The sequence below is a fragment of the Penicillium angulare genome (assembly GCF_028827245.1).
Source record: "Penicillium angulare strain IBT 27051 chromosome Unknown utg000003l_segment0_segment0, whole genome shotgun sequence".
NCBI classification, from domain to species: Eukaryota; Fungi; Ascomycota; class Eurotiomycetes; order Eurotiales; family Aspergillaceae; genus Penicillium; species Penicillium angulare.
In genome coordinates, this window is record NW_026623162.1 from 1739220 (window position 1) to 1759483 (window position 20264).

A 20264-nucleotide genomic window follows, 5' to 3' on the forward strand; every position below is an offset into this window, starting at 1 on the left:
CTGGTTGGGCCTAACTCGTGGATGGGTCTCTTCCCCGGGCCCAGCTTTACTAGTAATTGTGGGGGTGGATACGGGCTGGATTCAGGGATTTGATTCGTAGTTGGCGTGGATGTGGGGACTCCGCACGGCCCTGGGCGGGTTTGATGGTGGCCGGCGAATACTTCCCCTTCATTCTCTGCTAGCAGTGTCGATCTCAATTCGCTTTGGGATTATGTTCCGTGTGTCGAATCTCGGTTCAAGCTAGGTAAGTGACTGTCATCACATTTACTCATTGCTAGCTGCCATCGGGCTTTCTTCAAGTTAGTATTGATGTGATCGACTATTTTGTGTTAAGTTGGTAATCACTATGAAGATCCCTTGGGTCTCTGAGAAAGACCAGTGGAAATGCTAATTGAGTCATTTTCCAAGAACAATAACATCTGCACTTGAAAAATCTGACTTAACTGCGCAAATAAGCTTTCACAAATTCTCCCCACACAGCAGCCCTCTTGTAGAAATGGAAACCGGGGGCATTTCCTTGCCTGAGCCCATTGATTGCCTCAACAAGATCCTCTGCAAGTCCCTCATTCTTAATCTCAGGAAGTGTATACAGCAGAGTCTTAAATGAGAAAAGTAGAGCTCTGCTTTGAGGCAAGCGGTGCAAGTATTGCCTTTCAACACGGAGACGCATCTAAAATTTGAACTTGTGAGCATCTAGATCCTATGTATAACCACCAAATATACTCACTCTATTTATATCAAATTCTTCTTCAGGAATATTGTCACCCTCATACAAATGGTTTCCGGCCACCTTGAATAACTGTTCGTTAGGTTGAATTGCCCACTGAAATTGTTAGCGAGGTTTGATTAAGACCAATGCGAGCAAAACCCACATTTGCACGTCGCATGAATTTCCCCACTTTCATCTTGTCAAAATAGCGATCCATACTTTTCTCCAGCTTCTCCTTATAATGTGGAACAGGTTTATGGATATCTCTTAGTTTGAGATTCAACTTCTTCAACGTGTCAAATCCATTGGGGAAGCATGTCACAAATGCCTTGAGTGTATATCCATCCCCGTCGTCAGAAGGAAGCAAGAAGAGAAAGTCTTCATCAACGAGTCCACCTAATATCTGTAAAGAATCCAATGGATTTTCCGGGGGGATGAGGGGAAGATTCTCGTTTGTTGAAATGTTATGCAAATACAACACTCTTCCTTTTATGGACTTTGATTGGAACATTCGAGGGTAGCGAGTCGGGAGATAGATCCCCAGTAGCCAGGTGTAAAACTCATTTACGGCAGATTTGGCGACAGCCTCTGCAGCTATAACATGTTCTGGATGATTTTTCATAATCTCCTTGCGAAGTTGAATACGGTGGAGATAGTTCTTATCCATTAGGATCAAGTCATTGACACTTCCGTCTTGAATACCTGAATTTGTCGCGTTAGCGCAAATTTAGCTCTAGTCACTTGGGTTCGAGCCTGAGACCAATACAGACTCATGGTGAGATTATATTTTGATTTGAAAGGCCTAATCTTCACTGGCTCTGTCTCTTGCCAGTCAAATTCATGAAGACCTTCGACAGCAGGGTAACACGTGGGTTCTTCCCCATCTCCCACTTTCACCGGAGGTGTATAGCTTGATTTGGCTTTCTGATGGAATGTAATGAGAATAAGCAGTATGCTTGAAATGAAACTGAAGCAAAGTAATGTTCGCCAGGCCGGTAAATATGCTAGAGTTGAGTGTATCATTGTGGCGAATAGATGAGAAAAGAACACCTGAACTGATGAAGGACAAGATTTCCTAGACAAAATATTTCTATGTCGTTCTCCAAAAGTTGACCCCGCTACCATATTGGCAGTTACTGCTCATTCAACTTACCTATATTAGTATTAGCCTGAGTCAACCACAATTCACGTATCATCGGGAAGGCAAATTCCGCCCACTGATATGTTACCCCGCACAACCTTATCTGCAAATGCTCATTTAACCTACCAATTCGGGCTAGAGTATATTATCGGGATGTTGATAAGGATATAATTGCCTTTTTCTGAATCGAAGACATGCGGATAGGCTATTTCAATACACTCCTATTGGCTACGGAATTATACCGATGAAAGTCATGCCCTTACTCGGATCCTAGAATGAGGGGTTAATGTTGCAGTGAAGTCAGTCTCTCTGTTGATAATGAAACGACGGCTATGACGCCCGATGAGAATATAAAGTCCAGGAATGTCAGAGGCGGAATAATGGTAATCACCGGTGTCGAATCTATGCATACTTTAATTTTCCATTTTATATTCCAAACTGCTTGAACAATCTGAGCTCCTTGTTTTATAAACCATAATGGCAGAGCAAGTGAGAGGGGATCACGTAAAATTACAAAAAACAAGGTAACTGGAGGAGAGTACTCTTCGTTTTGAATGGTATCTAGTAATGAGTTCTGTACAGATCCTTCATTGAATGATTGCGAAGGTCCCGTCAGGGGAATTGTTGAGTCTGCTGATTTAGAGCTGCTGGGGCTCACCCAACAGACTGGGCGTTCTTTGGGAACGTTTCAAATTATCCATAGAAACTAAATCAGACATACGGACAATTGGGTGCCCTCGGCCCATCCAATAGGTTGAATTCCACGGTTAGGCTGGCTTAGTAAATACATAAGCGACGGAGCCATCCAGGCTCAATACAGCTGTGAACAGGTTGGGGGCTAAATTTGTCTAGATTTGCTGGGGACGAAGCAACAATAACTTCCAATTTATTCAATAACATCCCTCAATTCAATTATGTGTAAAATATTATAAAAGAAATTTACCTGCTAGTATTGTTAAGAAGTCTCTGATTCAAGGCATAAATTGAAATTTGAGTCGCCCCCGTATTAATACCGACTGGCTGCTATATCGCATCGTTACTACCAAAGATAACACTAAACTAAAAACAGTAAGTCCATTAAAGACGACAGGCAACAACGTGCTCGCGTCTTATCCAACTTTCGATTATCGAAAAGCTTCCGTTGTTACAGACTCGGACTGGCTTGCCAATTCAACACGCCGAGGAATAAGAACATGGAAGAAAAGCGACTGTTGGGAGATTTTGTTGTGAAATCCGAAAAGAGACAACACCGCGCAAAGCACTGGCTCATCCTTCCGTTGGTGGCGCTATTAGGTCTCCTGACAATTAGAAATCGCTTCAAAACATGCCCGTCTCAACCCAAATCAGAGTATCTCAAATATGAAGGCGAAAACATCAGCTGGGAAAACTGTGGAAACGTCGAGGGTATCCCCGTCGAGTGCAGTAGAATCGATGTCCCTATGGATCAATTCAACCCAGACAACCCAGCAGATAAGACCTTCTCCATCCCAATCATTCGTATGCGGGGCCAAAATGCGACCCAAAACATTTTGATCAACCCCGGCGGGCCCGGAGGAAGTGGTCTTTCATTGATGTATCAAGCTGGTCCTCGACTCAAAACTTTGATTGGCGAAGGTTTCCACTTAGTGTCTTTCGATCCCCGTGGAGTGAACAGTTCGACCCCACAAATTTCATGCTACCCCGACGCCTCAACTCGACAGCGACTGAGTCCCGTCCGGTCGCGAAACATCGAAGCGGACAGCCCGGGGGTATTTGCTTGGACGCAGAACTTCGTGAAAACGTGTATTGATACGGCCGGGGAGCACCTTGGCTACGTGAACACCCCGCAGGTAGCCGCTGATATGAACAGCATCATCGATGCTCTCGGTCAGAAGGATATGTTATTCTATGGAATAAGCTATGGTACAATAATCGGACAAACATATGCAGCAATGTTTCCCGAAAGATGCAAACGAATTATCATCGACGCTGTGGCGAACGCGTTTGAGTGGTACGGAGAGGGCTTTGAGGGCGCATCGTCTTTAGTTAACACCGATGCGGTGCTTGACGGGTTTTTTGGCGAGTGTATCAAGGACGGCCAAGAAAGCTGTTCTTTAGCCAAACTCGCAGACTCGAAAGAGGAATTGCGTGACTTGGTGATGTCAAAAATGAAGGAGCTTCAACAGCAACCGCTCAGCGTCTATCTGAACAACACAAACCATGGACTGCTGACCTTTGATGATATCTGGTATAGTGGTTTCTTTAAGACTCTTTATACCCCCCAAAAATGGGCTGGGCTAGCGGACAAGATCTATGATCTGATACTAGGGAATGCGACCGACGCGTTTTTAGCTTACAATAGCGGCGCACAGAAATGGACCGTTGACGACACAGATTCAGTGGTGGAACTCAACGATGGTCTTCTTACAGGCCCGGGGTACTGGCCTCAAGATAGACAGTCAATATTGGATCATATGTTACTGTTGTTCAACGCTAGCCTGTTCGATGCCTGGCAGGACAAGATATTTTATCAACGACAACAGTGGACCCTCCCAAAGAGACACTCGTTCACCCCGCCAAAGACAGCCATAACGGCACATCCAATCCTGATTATGTCGACTACTTATGACCCAGTCTGTCCCCTTATTGGGGCACATTCTGCCAATGAAGTTTTTGAGGGCTCTCAAGTTGTCGAAGTCAAGGGCTACGGGCATTCGACAATCGCAGTCCCCTCCATGTGTGTTGCAAAACACATGCGTGCATACCTTTATGAAGGTAAACTACCCGATGGATACACGCAATGCGATGGGGATTCACCAACATTCACCAATTCGGATGAAGGCGGTAAGTCGATTGCCCAGAAAGGCTTTGAACATTCAGATGATCGAAAAATTCACTTAGCACAGATGGAGCTCGCCAGGAATTGGGAATTCAGAGCACCTCACTTAATCTAGATCCGAGGGGATGAACCTCTGCCAAAAAGAGAGTCATCTAGGGTTCAATATCGAAATAAATATTCTATGGCAATGTCAATGTCATTCTCTAACACGGGAGCGAAGGTGTTTCCACCGGGCCTTGAACTATTCACATAATAAACCCCTGAATACATTCACCTAGAAGTTGAGTCCACTCCCCTCCATATTCTCCGCGCCAGATCTTATTCAACAGTTCAATGGCGTACAAGGTATTGCCAAATCCAGTAGAGCGCCAAAGGCTTTTTAGCTGTTCTGTTACAAAATCCTGATCCTCTTCTAATGAACATTCGGCGCCCAAAATCAAAAATGGCCATATAAGTATGTGACCGCGGGGAGAGGTTGCATTGAACAGAGACGTTTCAACCAGGAACTGCTGCACGAGAATTGAAATATCATCGTCTAAACCTTTCGATGCCCTAGCTAGGTAAATCTGTACAGCCTTTTGTACCAGGTCTGCAAGCTTTAGTATTACCTTCGACTGGTCTGGACAAATTTCCAAGCAGCTGTATAGAAATCCTAAATCTTTACTGGACATCTGTTGAAGGATTTCTACTGCGACGTCCTCGGATATGAGCGGTAATCGTGCAGTGTACGCGGATAGACGCAGGGATACGAATACGAAACTCGCGCCTGCAGTAAGAATCCGGGCTTCACCAAGCCCCCTCGCGTCAACCAATTAACAGCAGGTCATGCTCAATACAAACACCAGGGTCGCGCGAATTTAACGACCTGATCTGATCTCCCAGGGGGCAAACGGTCTCTTAGCCCCCCCGTCCAGTCCCAACACCACAACATAGCCCCCCCCGTCCAGTCCCAACTCCACAACATAGCCCCTTGCTTATTTTTTTAGGAGATGCAAGTTGGCGCTTCATTATGTTGAGACTCTAAATTGACTACTGTCAGAGAGACGCAATGGATTTTTAAGTGGATCATATTTCATTAAAGCAGGTGGTATAACAGTGACATTGAAACAATTGCAGTGGGTCATCAAAACCGGGGTCAAATATCCTTCCGATCCTGCCCACGCGGCACGACAGATATCATCAATTCATGATTGCGAGCTTCATGCTTCGGATCGGTCTGGTCAAAGCGCGAATCACTGCAAAGTTCCATGGGCGATCAAAAATCATTCTGAAAGTCAAAGAAACAATAACATATAAATCAATCGCAAGGGAAGATACAAGAAAAAAGAAGAGGCAGAAAACTAATTCGTCTCAAGCGAGATTGGGCGGGACCAAGGTAGATTTGGCTGTGACCTTTTGCACAAAAGTGGGCAGAGGATCGTTGCTGACAATATCAAACACAGAAAGGTCAGCCTGGAATTCCTTGCGGAGCCAGTTCCTGATCTCAATCGCAACGAGACTATCAATACCAAGCGCCGGAAGAGACTTGTTCGGGTCAATGTCATCCAGGTCTACCTTAACGATATTGGATACGCCAACGAGAAGCTGGCCGAGCATGAGCTCGTGGACCTGCTCTTTGGTGATAGCCGCAGCTACAAGCTTCTTCCAATCTTCCTTTGACTGACCACTGTTGCCGCTGTTATCACCATCCGCCTGTCGATCCAACTGATTGAGGATGGAAAATCGAGAGTCCGCGAACCAGTAGGGATCATTGGACGATGACTTGTCAAGCTGACCGCCAGTGGCCGCACCGAGTGCAACTTGAGTCGGGGTACGTCCAGAGACGGCGGCGGCGACAACGTTCAGCACATCGATCTCATTCATGGGCAACAGAGCACCGTTCTTGAGTAGCTGGAATACGCCGTCATTTTCCGTGGAGACGCCGATGCCAAGAACAAGACTCAGATTCAAACTGGTGGCTGCCAGACCCGAAGAGGCACGATGGTGCATGAGGGCATCCTGGTAGTTGTTGCCAGCGTTGTAGTTGCCCTGACCACGGGAACCAATGATGCCAGCAATGGATGACAAGCAGACAAAGAAATCTAGGTCAGATGGCAGTAGCTCGTGCAGGTTACGGGTGGCTTTGACCTTGGGGACAAGTGACAGATTCCAGTCCTTGGCGGTCATGTTGTTATAAATACCGTCCTGCAAGAATGTTAGTATAAGATAAAGTTTGATTCGGAAGTGAGAATACATACCCTCAAGTCCATGGCACAATGAATCATGCCCTTTATCGGGGGAGAAGTTTGTTTTATTTTGTTAATTGCAGTCTCAAGTTGTGCCTTGTCTGCCACATCGACCGCAACCGCCGTTGCCGAAACACCCTGCTGCTGCAGATCGTCGAGCAGAGTCCGCGCTTCAGGCCTTGCATTGCCGGATCGAGACAGGAAGACGAGGTTCTTGGCGCCCTTCTCAACGAGCATCTTAGCAATGGATCTACCCAAGCCACCAAGACCACCGACAAGAATATAAGTACTATCTGGGGGCAGCTGGAATGCACCGAGACCTCCGGGGACGACAGGAATGACGTCCTCGTGGTGTGGAATCAAGACGATCTTTCCAATGTTGTTGCCGCTTTGCATCAGTCGGAATGCTTGTTCTACGTCCGCAAAACTATATTGCAGGACGTTCTTCAGTGGCCTAATTGCGCCCCTTTGCAACAGTTCCGAGACCTGTTTGCCGATGCTCTCGCAGCGGTCGGGATACTCCGTGATAAGGACGGCAATGTCCAAACCAGAGAAGGTAATGTTGTTCAGGAACGGTCGCATTTCCAGGCCGGTGTTGTCGTAAATGTCACGCTTGCCTAACTCAATGAAACGGCCAAAGGGTGCCACACAGTTCCATGTACGCCGCAGAGCTTCGTTGGCGAGCGAGTTGAGCACAACATCCACACCCTTTCCGTTAGTTATGCGCATAATGCCATCAGCAAACGAGTGGTCCCGGCTGTTGAAGATGTGTTGCTCCGGAATGCCATACTCTTCCATCAAAAACCTTTTCTTCAGGTCCGAGGACACAGTGGCGAAGATCTTCTTGGTACCGAGGTACTGAGCGACAATAATGGCCGCTTGACCAAGACCACCAGCTGCAGAATGAATCAGCACAGACTCATCGCTCTGCAGACGACCAACATTGATGAGCGAATGGATTGCTGTCGAGTATTGGCCCATCATCGAGGCAGCGACCTCGTCATTCACATTGTCTGGGGTGCGCTCAAAGGTGCGCGGGTCCACGCGCACGCGGGTCTGGAAGCAGCCAGGGTGCAAGCCGAACACGCGGTCGCCGACACTGAACTTTTCAACACCAGGGCCCAGTCTTGATACAATACCCGAGCACTCCATGCCGACGTTGGCGTCCTCCATCTGTCCCATAGCTACCATGATGTCACGGAAACTCAAGCCGACTGATCGGACCTCAATCTCCATCTGGCCGTCTGCCACGGGGTCTGAGATCGATAAACCGGAAACGGGGTGATACTCAAACGAGTTGAGGAGACCTGGTTCACGGAAAAACAACTTCAGCGCCTGGGCACTACTAGCCTGCTGCTCAAGCGCCTTTTGCAAGGGCATATTGACTGCGGGAAGACCGTGGCCTGATTTGGATGCGTCCAACAAGGCCTTGAGATCGGCTTGCGGTTCGAGACGTTCCACCAAGACTCGACCGTTACGAATAACATACTCAGAATCCGTGAACTCCTGTGATGAGTTATTGTGCATTTTTCCGATGAGCTGAGCAGTTGTAGTCACATTGACATCCACATCGAGTGCCGCAGCCAAGTCGAGTGCGAGGGTAGTGAATGGAATTTCTGGGTACTCGCCGCGGATCGTGCGACCAAGACCTTTGACGAGGGCCCTAGACTCAGAATCCAGGGTCAACCACAACGTTCCCTGCGTCCCGAGAATCAAGGTCCGAAGCTTGGCAAAGGAATGCTCATCTAGATCTTCCAGGATGGGGGTGTCCAAATCCAAGGCAATGATCACGAAGTACGTAGAGAGTTGCTCCGGAATGGGGGCGCCAAATGGGATATTAACAACATTGTAGTTTTGCGTGTGTTGTAGCTCGCTTCCCACTCGGTCCAGCGCTTGCGTCAGTCCATATGATGGATTCTGGGGGGCGACAACCAGAATATTTTGAATGGTGCTATTGGGCTCGGGAGTGTCATCTGTGGCTTGGGCTATTGTAAGACGTGAGCCGTCAGAAGCCTTGACGGTGATGGGAGTGGTGAAGCCCGCAGACACCAGAGCCTCGGCGGGAATGGCGGGTGTGCTTTCAGCGTCATTTGCAACCACGAGAACGCCGGTCGAGTGTTTCAGAAGCTTCTTAATATTGGCTAATACTGCAGAGTTGTCGCCTTCATATTCCTGAGCAGTATTCAATACCACAAGGTCACGAGAATCGTGCTTGAAGCCCTGGGAAACAAGGTCTTCAGTAGGATTAAGCTGGTGATGGTGAATCAATTGATCTAGTGGTCCGGAAGTAGATCGCTCTTCGGGACGTGCTATACCGGAAATCACAACCGACTTAAGGCCCTTCTGAACTTCCTCGTTGGAGACAAGGGCATTTGTGAGTAGACTATGCGCCGAAGAATTGCATTCAAGAATTTCCAGAGCAGGATATTTGTGGGCAAGCAGGGACACATATTTACCCAGTGTGGTGGCAAGATCGGGACCATACTGCAACAGCTGTTGGAGCTGGACAGCATTGGCGATTGTCACATCCGGAAGTAGATGGGGCACAATAGGAACATGGCCACCAAGAGATGGGGAAACGCTGTTAAGATACTCTGGACTAGATGAAGCGTCTGACTCTACACCCGACCCATGCAGAGCGACAGACTGGCATCCACGAAGCGCGATGACAGGTTTATCCCCTCCGTTGTTGCTGAAGGCGAAAACATCACTTGCCATTTTGTTGGTACCTTCCACCTTTTGAGTGCGTGTAAATCCATGGTACTTGGTTCCCGGAGTCGAATCAAAGTCCGCTGAGATGTAAATTGATGCGGTAGACACGGGCAGTCGTGCTTTCAGATGCTTGCCATAACCTGCACTTGAAGTCAAAAGATGCACGAAAACGTCCAGAACAGACGGGTGGATGAGATGTGGTGGCTCCCACTTTGAAGGATACCACTCTCTCGTGTCCAGCACTTCCATTGTGTAGTGCGACTTGTCATTGACAAGATGTAGCTCTTTGACTCCTTGGAAAGCGGGACCCAAGTGGAATCCGGTCTTGTCAAGCGTGTTGTAAAAGACAGCGGGCTGCAGCTTTGCAAGACTGTGCTGGCGAATCTCGTCGTAGTCCTCCTTCAGCTCTGCGTTGGCAACGGCTTCTTCGTCAATGAAGACGCCATTTCTGCTTGCAGAATCGCCCTTTGGATGATATACGGGGGTGATCAAGCCGCTGCAGTTTGGCGTCCATGTGCCGCTCTCGCTCCGACTGGATACTTTGAACTCGGTCCAGTACGAGGAATCGTCGCCCGCAATGGCTGAGGAGCGCCACGGGGCGAGCTGAAGTCTTGTCTCAACTGTCTGGTCGAACGGAACCACCAGAGCGCGTCCAATGGTGACGTCGCGCACCTGGTAGCCTGCGATATCATTGCGGGTCTGGACCTGGCGCACAGCTTCAATGGCCATGACAATCATACCCGCCATAGGGTAGATGTTGCTACTCTGGAATTGATGGTGTTCGATCCATGGCTGCTCAGAAATTCGGAGGAGATTGCGCCATGATGGTTCTGTCTCTGTGGAACGTTCGTCTCGTGCACCGAGGAGCTCAAGACGTGGGTGTCTCCTAGTCCTGTAGGCCGCAACAGCAGCCGACTCGCTCCAAAAGCGGTTGGATGTGTTCCAAGCATAGGGTGGAAGGTTGATTAAGGCAGATATTTTGCCGCCATCCGCTGCATTTCCAAGATAGGCTGTGTATGCATTCGCCGCACGGACATCGACAGGATGGCCGAGGATTAGCAGCTCGCCAACGACCTCCAGGGTCGTCTGAATGGCGTCGTGCTTTCTTTTGATGGCAGATAGATAACGAGGGGGTGACGGAAGCTTCTCACTGACACTATCCAGGATCTGCTTCAATGGCCCCTGGAGAGCGGCGTGGGGTCCAATTTCGACGATGGCGTCTGGACTTCCTTTCTTCATGCCACTCATGTTTTTTGTCTTCCCTCCCAAAAGACCTGCATGAGCAGCAGCTGTGACGGCGCCCGAGAAGTTCACGGGGCTAACCAGGTTAGCCACCCAGTATGAGGCTCCAAGCTCGGTAGCGTCGATAGCCTTGCCTTTGACAGACGAAAACATTGTGACATCCGCGTGTCCTGGGTTGCTCTTCCAGGCGCCCTCCAATGCGGCCAAGTAATCATCGGCAATGATTTGCATGTGATGAGAGTGGTATGCAGTCGTAACGCGGAGCTTTCTCACAAAGATGTCGTCCACTTGCAACAGCTGCACGACCTCGTCAACTCCCTCCACGTCACCAGACAATGTGACGCTTGCTGGACTGTTGATACAAGCAACCACAACTTTGCCTGCTGTGATACGGTCAACATACCCCCTAGCCGCTTCCATACCTAGGCCAACTGCAGCCATGGCACCTGTCTTTCCAATGTTGCGAGCAAGAAGACCTCGATAAAAGACAATCCGCATGGCAGCTGCCTTATCGAACGCACACTTGGCATAAGCGGCGGCAATCTCACCACTGGAGTGACCAATTGTTACTTTTGGGCGGATTCCCCAGCTGGCCAGAAGGTCCACAACGGCGATCTGCAGCGCTGTGCATAGCGACTGGCTGATGTACGGGAGATCGACCTGTGAATCCTCGGCGCTTCGGTTCAGTTCTTCAATGAGATCCCACTTACAGCCCAAGAGCTGCAGGCAGGCGCTTGCCTCATTTAAAGAATGTTGGAACACGGGATATTTCTGTAAGGAGCGGCCCATTGCGTACCATTGAGCACCTTGGCCAGTAAATATGAAGGTAAGAGCCCTGGCCTTGTTGGGCACGCGGACGGAGCGGGTTCGCGCGCTAGCCAGAGCCTCTCGAAGCTCTTCGATACTCGATGCAGCAGTATACGATTTCCAAGGAAGGCTTGATCTCTTCTCGGATAGTGTATATGCCAGGCGGTGCAGAAAACGGTTCTCCTCTTCGGACCCACGGGCCACATCTGCTTCATCGAGGTAGGCCTGCAGTGTCTCACTGAGTCGAGGGATGCCAGACTCTTCATGCGAAGAGAGAAGGAAGAGACGCGAGATCGAGTCCTCCACTTTTTCTAGCTCTCCATTCTGAGATTTGCCGTTTGCTCCGTTCGTTCCGTTTTCTCCATTGGCCCGGTTTGATCCAGTATGTTCCAGACTGGAGATTTCCACAGTAGTGTTGTGGGGAGCTATCAGGTTGCGCTTCTTCAAATAGTGGTACGCATCATCGAAGACTACGTGAGCGTTCGCACCGCCGTATCCAAAACTGTTGATACTAGCACGGCGAAGACCCTCGGGCCATGGAACCGCCTTGGTAGGAATGTTAATCTTCCATTCTTCCAGCTTGATCTTGGGATTGAGATTCTCCAAGCCATGAGTGGGTGCGATCCAGCCAGTTTCGAGACTGTAAACTGCCTTGATCATGCTGGAGATTCCACTAATACCCTCCATATGGCCAATGTTGCTTTTCACGGATCCCACATACAATGGATTCTGTCGTGTTGGCCCAAAAGCGGCACCAATAGCCGAACACTCAACAGGGTCGCCTGTCTTTGTACCCGTGCCATGGGCCTCGAAGTAGTTTGTCTCGTTCAGGGGCAAACTGGCAGACGCATACGTAGAGCGGATTAATTCTGCTTGTCGGGATGCAGATGGTTGTGTGAGACCAAGAGTTCGGCCGTCTTGATTAGCACCTGAGGCGCGAACAACGGCGCGGATGGTGTCGCCGTCGTGGAGAGCCTTATCAAGTCGCTTCAACACAAGGAAACCACCACCCTCGGCGCGGGCATATCCATTGGCCGCCGAGTCAAATGTGTGGCACTTATCGTCGGCGCTAAGGAAAGACATGGGGTTGATGAATACACCAAAATTGGGCAACAGCATTAAGCCAAAGCCTCCGACCAGAGACTTGAATGTTCGGTTAGTTCATTTTGCAAAAATTCGTAAATTGAGACTTGGAGTGAGTCGGAGGCTTACAGAATCGCTTTCTCCACATCTAATACTCTGACAGGCAAGATGCATCGCAGTCATCGAAGACGAGCATGCCGTATCGATGGTCATACTTGGACCTTTGAGGTTGAAAAACCATGAAATTCGGTTAGCTAAAATGGAACCTCCTGTGCCCGTTCCAGCGTATTTTGGTAGACTGTCCATATCCAAGGCTTGTATGTCCCAGTAATCATGTAGTGCACCTCCAATGTAGCAACCCATAGGCTCATCATTGATTTGGTCAATTGTGAGACCAGCTAGTTTAATTAGCAAAATGTACTTTAGGTATGAGCTTTCGGCATGTCTATGCGTGCCTCTTTGCCTGGAATAATCTCTACTTACCATTCTCAAGAGCTTCGTATGCTGTCTCCAAGAGAATCCGCTGGACCGGATCCATGGCTTTGGCTTCCTCCGGTGTAATCGAAAAGAAGCTTGCGTCGAACTGAGTGACATCTTGTGATACAAAGTAGCCCGACTTAGTGCCGCTCACTGTTCCAGGTCGGCGACTGTCTTTATGGTAAAAGCCATCAGCGTTGAAGCGGCTCTTGGGAACTGGTTCCTTCGCGTTCTTCCCATCCATCACCATGTCCCATAGTTTGCGTGGCGAAGTAGCGTCCCCTGGAAAACGTCCAGAGACACCGATAATAGCAATGTCTGATGGCGATGAGCTGGCAACGCCATGATTGGCGAAGCAATTCGTGTCGTCGATCGTGTCGATGAAAGGCGCCATGGTTTGTGTGTGTAAAAAAGCGAGTGGGGGATTTTCAGTTGTGACTAAATGTTTCTAAAGAATGGATCACCGTATCTATATCGGGGGAGTTCAATCCATGCCGCGTTTTCTGCATATTCTCTCCGCAAGAATGAAACGATATCATCTTATATAAAGTTACGACCATGAGATTTGGTTATCTGGTCTTATCGAACTGGTCGAGTTACCCTCCGTAAGGACCGTTGCTTCTACAAAATCACGAAATCGTTGTCCAAGCCTGCCGAGACTCCTCCGGGAGGCTCTCGGGGGGCCATTTTGCTAATCTAAAAATATCATGATACTTCCGGGCGCTTCTTTTCTAACTCAGCTCCACCACCTGAATACTAAAATACTAGTGTGGATCCGAACGTTCGGAGATCTAATCGGAAGATTGGAGGCCCAATCGGAGCCTGCCTCGGGTACTTATGGGGTCCACTTCACCTTCATCCTTGGAACTAAATGAGCCCTGGGAGCTATACGGCTTCAAACAACTTAACGGTAGCATAACAAGCCGCACTAAATCTATCATCTTATGTTGCATGGTCGGTCTCTTCCATGTTTTGATGGGCAAGCTCCGGGTGTTGCTCCGTAAAACATCCCGCACTATTGTAAATGGCTCTTTTATGGTAGCCACTTACCTGATCGGGAAGCTGATCGCCAGATTTCCTGTACTAGAAGCCCCTGGGGTTGTTTCCATTACCTATAGGATAATATTTGTTCCAGTATAAAACCACTAAAACTATTATTGAAAGTGGTAGAGGTCTAGCAGTCTGCAGCTTTCAATTAGGAATCATTTATTAATAATTGTAATTACGAGACTAGTGATGTATGTACAAAGGACTTGGATGCAAGCGCTTGAGCTTGGGAGCTTGGGGGCTTTTCTTCTATTGGATGGTTTCGTCGTGGTGAAAATGGCAGATTCGGAACGAATCCCCTTATAGTCTTGTTGTTCCTGAACGAACCTCATCTTCAGTCCGAGTATCCTCTTTCCCCTCTTCTGTATTGATTTTCTCCTGACATCATTTTCTTTCTTTCGAAAGAAATCAATCAATCAGGCCTCGTCGGCTCTTCTCTTCATCTCCCTTGCCCTTCATATTCGGCTTTTTCTTTTGTGAAAAGGCGAGACATAAGTAAAGAGTCACCATCTGCTCTTGTTCTTTCCTGATTGACCCCTCGTGGATGATTTTATAGAGATAAATATCAGGGGATAATATCACCGATCGATACATCTAGACGCCATGGGTGTCGTCGAAGAAGTATTTGCCAGGATCTCCTGGAAGTCCCTTTTGCTAGTTGCCTTCGCCTATCTCATAATAAATATTCTTCGCAAGCGCTTCAATGAGGAGCGCCGCCTCCGCAACACCGGTGGCGTGCGAGCGCCCGAATACTCTGGAAAGCTGCCCCTAAACATCGACCTGATCATTGACAAGATAAAGGCCTCCGCCAACCATACGAACCACTTACTCTGGGAGAACATGTTCGCGAGACTGAATAATCACACCGTCGAGGTCAACATCATTGGGAAGCGGATTATTTTCACCGACGACCCAGAGAACATTCAGGCTATTCTAGCCAAGCAATTCCGAGACTATGGGAAGGGCGAGCCCTTTCGACGCGAGTTCGAGCCATTTTTGGGGGATAGTATATTCACCACGGATGGTGCTGAGTGGCACGCAAGCCGCCAGCTGATTCGCCCGCAGTTTATAAAGGATCGTGTGTCCGATTTGCACACCTTCGAAGGACATCTACAGACTTTGTTCACCGTTATGTCTGTCGGCGGGGACGCCGCGGCGGCGGGTGCCGTAATTGCTGCAAGGGAGCAGGGCAGCACTGCGAAATACTCGGCCAGTGGGCTTGTTATAGATATGAACGATCTATTATTCCGTTATACACTGGACGTGGCCACAGACTTTTTGCTTGGTCAAGATACAAAGTCTTTAACGTGAGTTCACTAATTTTCTCATCCTCCACAGTGCTCTCCGTTTCCATTTTAGAAGCGATTGTTGCTGCAGTTTAATAACTGAAAAACCAAGTATACCCCAGCAAGGGTTCGCCGAAGCGTTCGCTGAAGTCCAACGCGTGCAAAGCCAGATCAACCGCGCCGGCCCTGCCAAACGATTCGTTCCACGAGACTCTTACAACAATGGACTCCGCGTTATCAATGAGTTTATTAATCCATTTATCGAACACGCCCTAGAAATATCACCTGAGGAGCTTGAGCAGACGATTTCCGACAACAATGAAGGAGGAACTGGCCGTTACACCTTCCTGCACGCCTTGGCTCAGTTCACTCGCGACCGGAAAGTTCTACGGGACCAGCTTGTAGCCGTTTTACTTGCTGGTCGTGACACAACAGCAAGTACTCTATCATTTGCCATTTATGAGCTAAGTAAGAAGCCAAAATGCGTGCAACGCCTCCGGGACGAGATTGCCCAACACGTCGGCCTAGAGAGCGACGCTACGTGTAGGAACCCATCTTACGCCGACCTTAAAGATATGAAGTACCTTAAATATGTCCTAAATGAGACACTACGAATGTACCCCGCTATTCCGTATAATGTGCGGATGGCCTTCCATGACACGACGTTACCGCGTGGCGGAGGTCCTGATGGCAATCAGCCCGTGGCCATTGCCAAGAATACGCCGATCGCCTACTCGACATTGACCATGCAGCGTAGGGCTGATCTCTACCCACCGGACCATCCTCATCCAAACATATTTTCTCCTGAACGATGGGAAGGCTGGCAGCCAAAGTCGTGGCAGTTTGTTCCCTTCAACGGTGGCCCGCGCATTTGCATTGGACAGCAATTTGCCCTTACCGAGATGGGATATGTTCTTGTGCGCCTTTTTCAGAAGTTCGAGCGTGTTGTCAGTCACATGGACCCCATTGACCACGGTATCCCTACTCTCAAGGACAGCATTGTGCTGATGCCTGGCGACGGTGTCAAGGTATCATTTTATGAGCCGGGTAACGTGTCTTTGTCCTAGAGAAAGATTCATCTCCATTGAATCTTGACTTTATGATTAGAATTCTGACCTGTTAGATTCCTTATCTTCCTGTTTTTACATTCTATCTATAATGCCAAGATGTCGAGAAGTCCTGACAATTTGATGTGGCTGGGATTGAAGAAGCCCCCGCACTTCATGATGGACTTTGATATCATATTTGCAATACGTAGTACCCTTGGAATGGTCATGATAATAAGTTCTTCTCGCCATTCTCGCTCTGCATGTAATAGATAAATGTTTTTAACTCGAAGCAGCTAGTCGTGCTGAGCCTACGGAAATATTCTCTAAATTCTTCAGATTTCGTGCCTCATCCCGGATCACCGTATATAGTATATTCAAGAATTTTAGCACGCACACGCAACGTGCCATCATTTGATAAAGCATCATTGAAACTAGCCTAAATCAGCTCCAAAGTTCCCTATGCAATGCAATCGAGACTCTTCATATTTTGTTAAAAGTTGAAGATACAACAACTACTAGTAGCATAGTGGACCGAAGAGCAACGGGAGGGGGAACTGTGGTACTATCTCTGCTTCAATATGTTGCAATTGAATTTATATTAAAGATGAAGAAAAACCTTGCTATATACTGCATTACCACGCAATTCAGGGACATGGCCGACTAAGGAAGAGTAGAAGCTGTCTCGATTATCAATTCGGCAAAATGTACCAGCTCGTCAGGAAACCGGGGAAAGTGGTGGCCACCACGATGCGTCATCTTGGATGCATCAGGACCAAACATCTTCGACAAAGAGTCGTCGACAAAAAAGTATTCGTCTTTTACTCCCCACACATGAACAGAGGGTATGGTCAAATTTTCGGGTACATCTTCGGGCTGGTACTTAAGAAGAAGCTGGGCCGGGAACTTGAAGTCTTGCTGTACTCTCTTGATCATCAAGTAGTCCAGTGTTGTATGAGGATCTTTCATCCAGTCAACCTCCCTGCCGCCCGAGGCATCAAATTCACCTGGCTCGTATGTGCCCTGCAGCTCATCCTTTTGCTTCACATCCCATGTGATCAAACCGGAATCGAGACGATAAGGTAAAAATGCAGAGTTGAATATGGCCATTTTGAAAGGCCAATCTTGGCCATCGGGGTTTAATTTCTGGTGCATGAGGAGCATCAAGGCAGCCATAGCGCCGCCCTGGGAGAAACCCCAAATTCCATCAAACGGCCCTTCAGATTCCACAAACGAGACTATACGCTCGTGGGCATTATGAACGTCCTGTGGATATGGATAGTTGTGCCAGGAGTAGTTTGGTGGGGGGATTTGATCCATGGTGGCTAAGAATTCGGAAATTAGCTCAAGGGTGAAATGAGGGAGGTTGCAAAGATGACTTACGAATCATAAGTTTAGAGCACTCCATGTCTGCTTCCAAATACTCGTATTCCCAGTGACTCGGCAGATGCTCTATTATTGGTTCCATCATTTCTTTTAGAACATCAACGCATGTCGCGTAACCATGCAGGCAAAGAAACCGCATTTTGGGAGAGTGTTCGAAGACACAGTCCTTTTGTTTATTGCGTATATGTAACAAAAGCCAAATGAATTTATAAAGAATACTAATAAGGGCTCCAAGTCTTTAGTTTGTGAACCACTTGGTCCCCACCCACGCGGCTTCTAGGGGCCAATTCCTTAAACCCTCCGATGCCGAATGAGTACGTATGTGTTTAAATTTTCCGATTTCGATTTAGCTCCTAGGTTGGAAGAGTCTGCCATATTATAGTTGCTAATGATTTGATTTTTTGAATACAAATCACAGCGAATTTTTTTTGGATACATGATCTCCGATGGGGTTGGGAAAAATTAGAACGGTTTGGTAGCTGGAGCCCTAGGAGGGAATTTTCCGTAGATTTTGGAAGCTAGGCCACAGTACTTCAAGTTCGCTTCAGATTATTGAACATTGAAGGTGTAAGTTTATATTTCGCCAGAGAGTTTGATTGGTTATATGATATTCCACTTCATATGAGACGAAATCCGGCCGCAACAGATATTTCGAGGCCGTGACAGGCATTTATAATAATTAGGTAGAGTTGAGAGAAAAATAAATGACAGACCTTAGAGGCAAGGGGGAATTGGAGAGGTTGAGAGCAAAGTAGTACTTGCAACCAGACCTAATCATAAGCAAACCGAGGTAATATATTGTGATATGTGCTGTAATATCTTAACTCGTTCATTACTTTCGCAAGGTCACGGTGACAGCCATCAATATTTAGTCATTTTTTGAATTGATTTCGGGTTGTTTGAACATGAGCGACCAATTTAAATTGGCTATAAAAGGCTATCTAGTAGAGATCAAACTACTAATCGCTAATTTTTAGAGCCGTCTTGCCAAAGCTTCCACCAGTGAACATGGACAAGAAGGCCTTGTCTGCCTGGTCAATACCCTCAAAAATGGTGTATCGTGATTTGATCTTGCCTTCAGAAATCAATCTCGGCATATTGGTAAGGAAATTGACAATGTTGTCATTGTAAATGTTCTCATCCCAGAACATGAATCCTCGGATCGTGATGCGGCGACGGAAGATCTCGGAGGTGTTAGTGATACCATACTGTTCCTCGAGTGGCTTATTGTATTGAGAAGCCTAGGGGAAAAGAAATATTAGCTCGGAGTTAAAACACAACTCGAAACGAGACTTACTGTTCCACAGCTAATGATTCGCCCAAACCACTTCATGTTCTGAATAGCTGCCTGCAAGTGGTCTCCTCCGACATTTTCAAACACCACATCCAAGCCTTCCGGCGCCAGACGCTTCAAAGCGGAGTCGACAGGTTCCTCTCTGTAGTTGAAGCCGGAATCAGCGCCCAGTTCGTTGATCACGTACGCCAATTTCTCGTCCGAGCTAACACTGGCAATCACCTTCATGCCTTCCATCTTGGCTAGCTGGACAACCACTTCGCCCACGGAGCTCGACGCAGCATTCACCCAGATTGTCTCGCCTGCGACGGGCTTGACCAGGCCGTAAAAGGCGTTCCATGCAGTCATGCCCGCTAGTCCGAGCGTACCAACAAAGTGCTTCAGGTCCAGCTGGTAGTCATTGCTGACCTTCCACACGACAGGCGAGGCCATGATCTTCAAGCCCAAGAAAAAATCGGGCAAGATACTGTACTCGGAGATGGGCAGACTGCCAGCGATAAGGCTACCTTCCTCGAAGGCGCTGGAGTTGGAGTGAATTACTCGGCCGATGGAGAAGTTGGAGATGGCCTTGTCCACTTCATAAGGAGGAACATAGTCTACATTACCCACTCCGCGCATGCGGTCTCGCTGATGAGGATCAAGTCCGGCAATGAGCAACTTGATGACTATACCTCCGGGCGGTGCCACAAGCGGGGTGGGCCTGTTTTCCATGGCGGTGGTGACGCCCGGTTCGATCAATGCGGTAGGAGGGTTCTTGAAAACCCATGTCTTGTTTGGAACAAGATCCTGGTCTGCCATTTTGGTAGAATGTGACGTTGATATATGCGGAGGCGCAGGATGAGTTCGAATAATAGGAGGAATAATAGTAATGGTAATGGTATAGCTGCAAGACCACTATGGCTTCTATACGTGATATTGTTGAGTCTTATCAATATTATATAAATAGTGATACTCACTCATTCAAACTATATTGCAATGGATCTCGGGGCAA

The 20264-nt window shown here is 48.0% G+C and overlaps 6 protein-coding genes across 6 annotated transcripts; 2 read left to right on the forward strand and 4 right to left on the reverse strand.

The window, feature by feature from the left end:
* Window positions 1-439: 439 nt before the first annotated feature.
* Window positions 440-1483, reverse strand: N7478_002811 (heme-dependent oxidative N-demethylase family protein; the record flags this gene model as incomplete). The annotated part of the gene is made up of 4 exons (XM_056919025.1): window positions 440-670; window positions 728-823; window positions 873-1411; window positions 1480-1483. 4 exons carry the CDS (start codon window positions 1481-1483, stop codon window positions 440-442), a joined length of 870 nt encoding a protein of 289 aa, XP_056782183.1.
* A 1560-nt stretch (window positions 1484-3043) lies between these two features.
* N7478_002812 (alpha/beta hydrolase) lies at window positions 3044-4783 on the forward strand (the record flags this gene model as incomplete). Its single annotated transcript, XM_056919026.1, has 1 exon — window positions 3044-4783. One exon carries the CDS (start codon window positions 3044-3046, stop codon window positions 4781-4783), a length of 1740 nt encoding a protein of 579 aa, XP_056782184.1.
* A 1235-nt stretch (window positions 4784-6018) lies between these two features.
* N7478_002813 (type I polyketide synthase) lies at window positions 6019-13608 on the reverse strand (the record flags this gene model as incomplete). The annotated part of the gene is made up of 4 exons (XM_056919027.1): window positions 6019-6852; window positions 6906-12797; window positions 12867-13135; window positions 13221-13608. The coding sequence occupies 4 exons, from the start codon at window positions 13606-13608 to the stop codon at window positions 6019-6021; spliced, it is 7383 nt and encodes a 2460-aa protein (XP_056782185.1).
* A 1256-nt stretch (window positions 13609-14864) lies between these two features.
* N7478_002814 (cytochrome P450) lies at window positions 14865-16614 on the forward strand (the record flags this gene model as incomplete). The annotated part of the gene is made up of 2 exons (XM_056919028.1): window positions 14865-15568; window positions 15660-16614. 2 exons carry the CDS (start codon window positions 14865-14867, stop codon window positions 16612-16614), a joined length of 1659 nt encoding a protein of 552 aa, XP_056782186.1.
* A 642-nt stretch (window positions 16615-17256) lies between these two features.
* N7478_002815 (uncharacterized protein) lies at window positions 17257-18118 on the reverse strand (the record flags this gene model as incomplete). The annotated part of the gene is made up of 2 exons (XM_056919029.1): window positions 17257-17918; window positions 17977-18118. 2 exons carry the CDS (start codon window positions 18116-18118, stop codon window positions 17257-17259), a joined length of 804 nt encoding a protein of 267 aa, XP_056782187.1.
* Window positions 18119-18938: 820 nt separating this feature from the next.
* N7478_002816 (MDR family NADP-dependent oxidoreductase) lies at window positions 18939-20071 on the reverse strand (the record flags this gene model as incomplete). Its single annotated transcript, XM_056919030.1, has 2 exons — window positions 18939-19220; window positions 19277-20071. The coding sequence occupies 2 exons, from the start codon at window positions 20069-20071 to the stop codon at window positions 18939-18941; spliced, it is 1077 nt and encodes a 358-aa protein (XP_056782188.1).
* Between the last annotated feature and the right edge of the window lie 193 nt (window positions 20072-20264).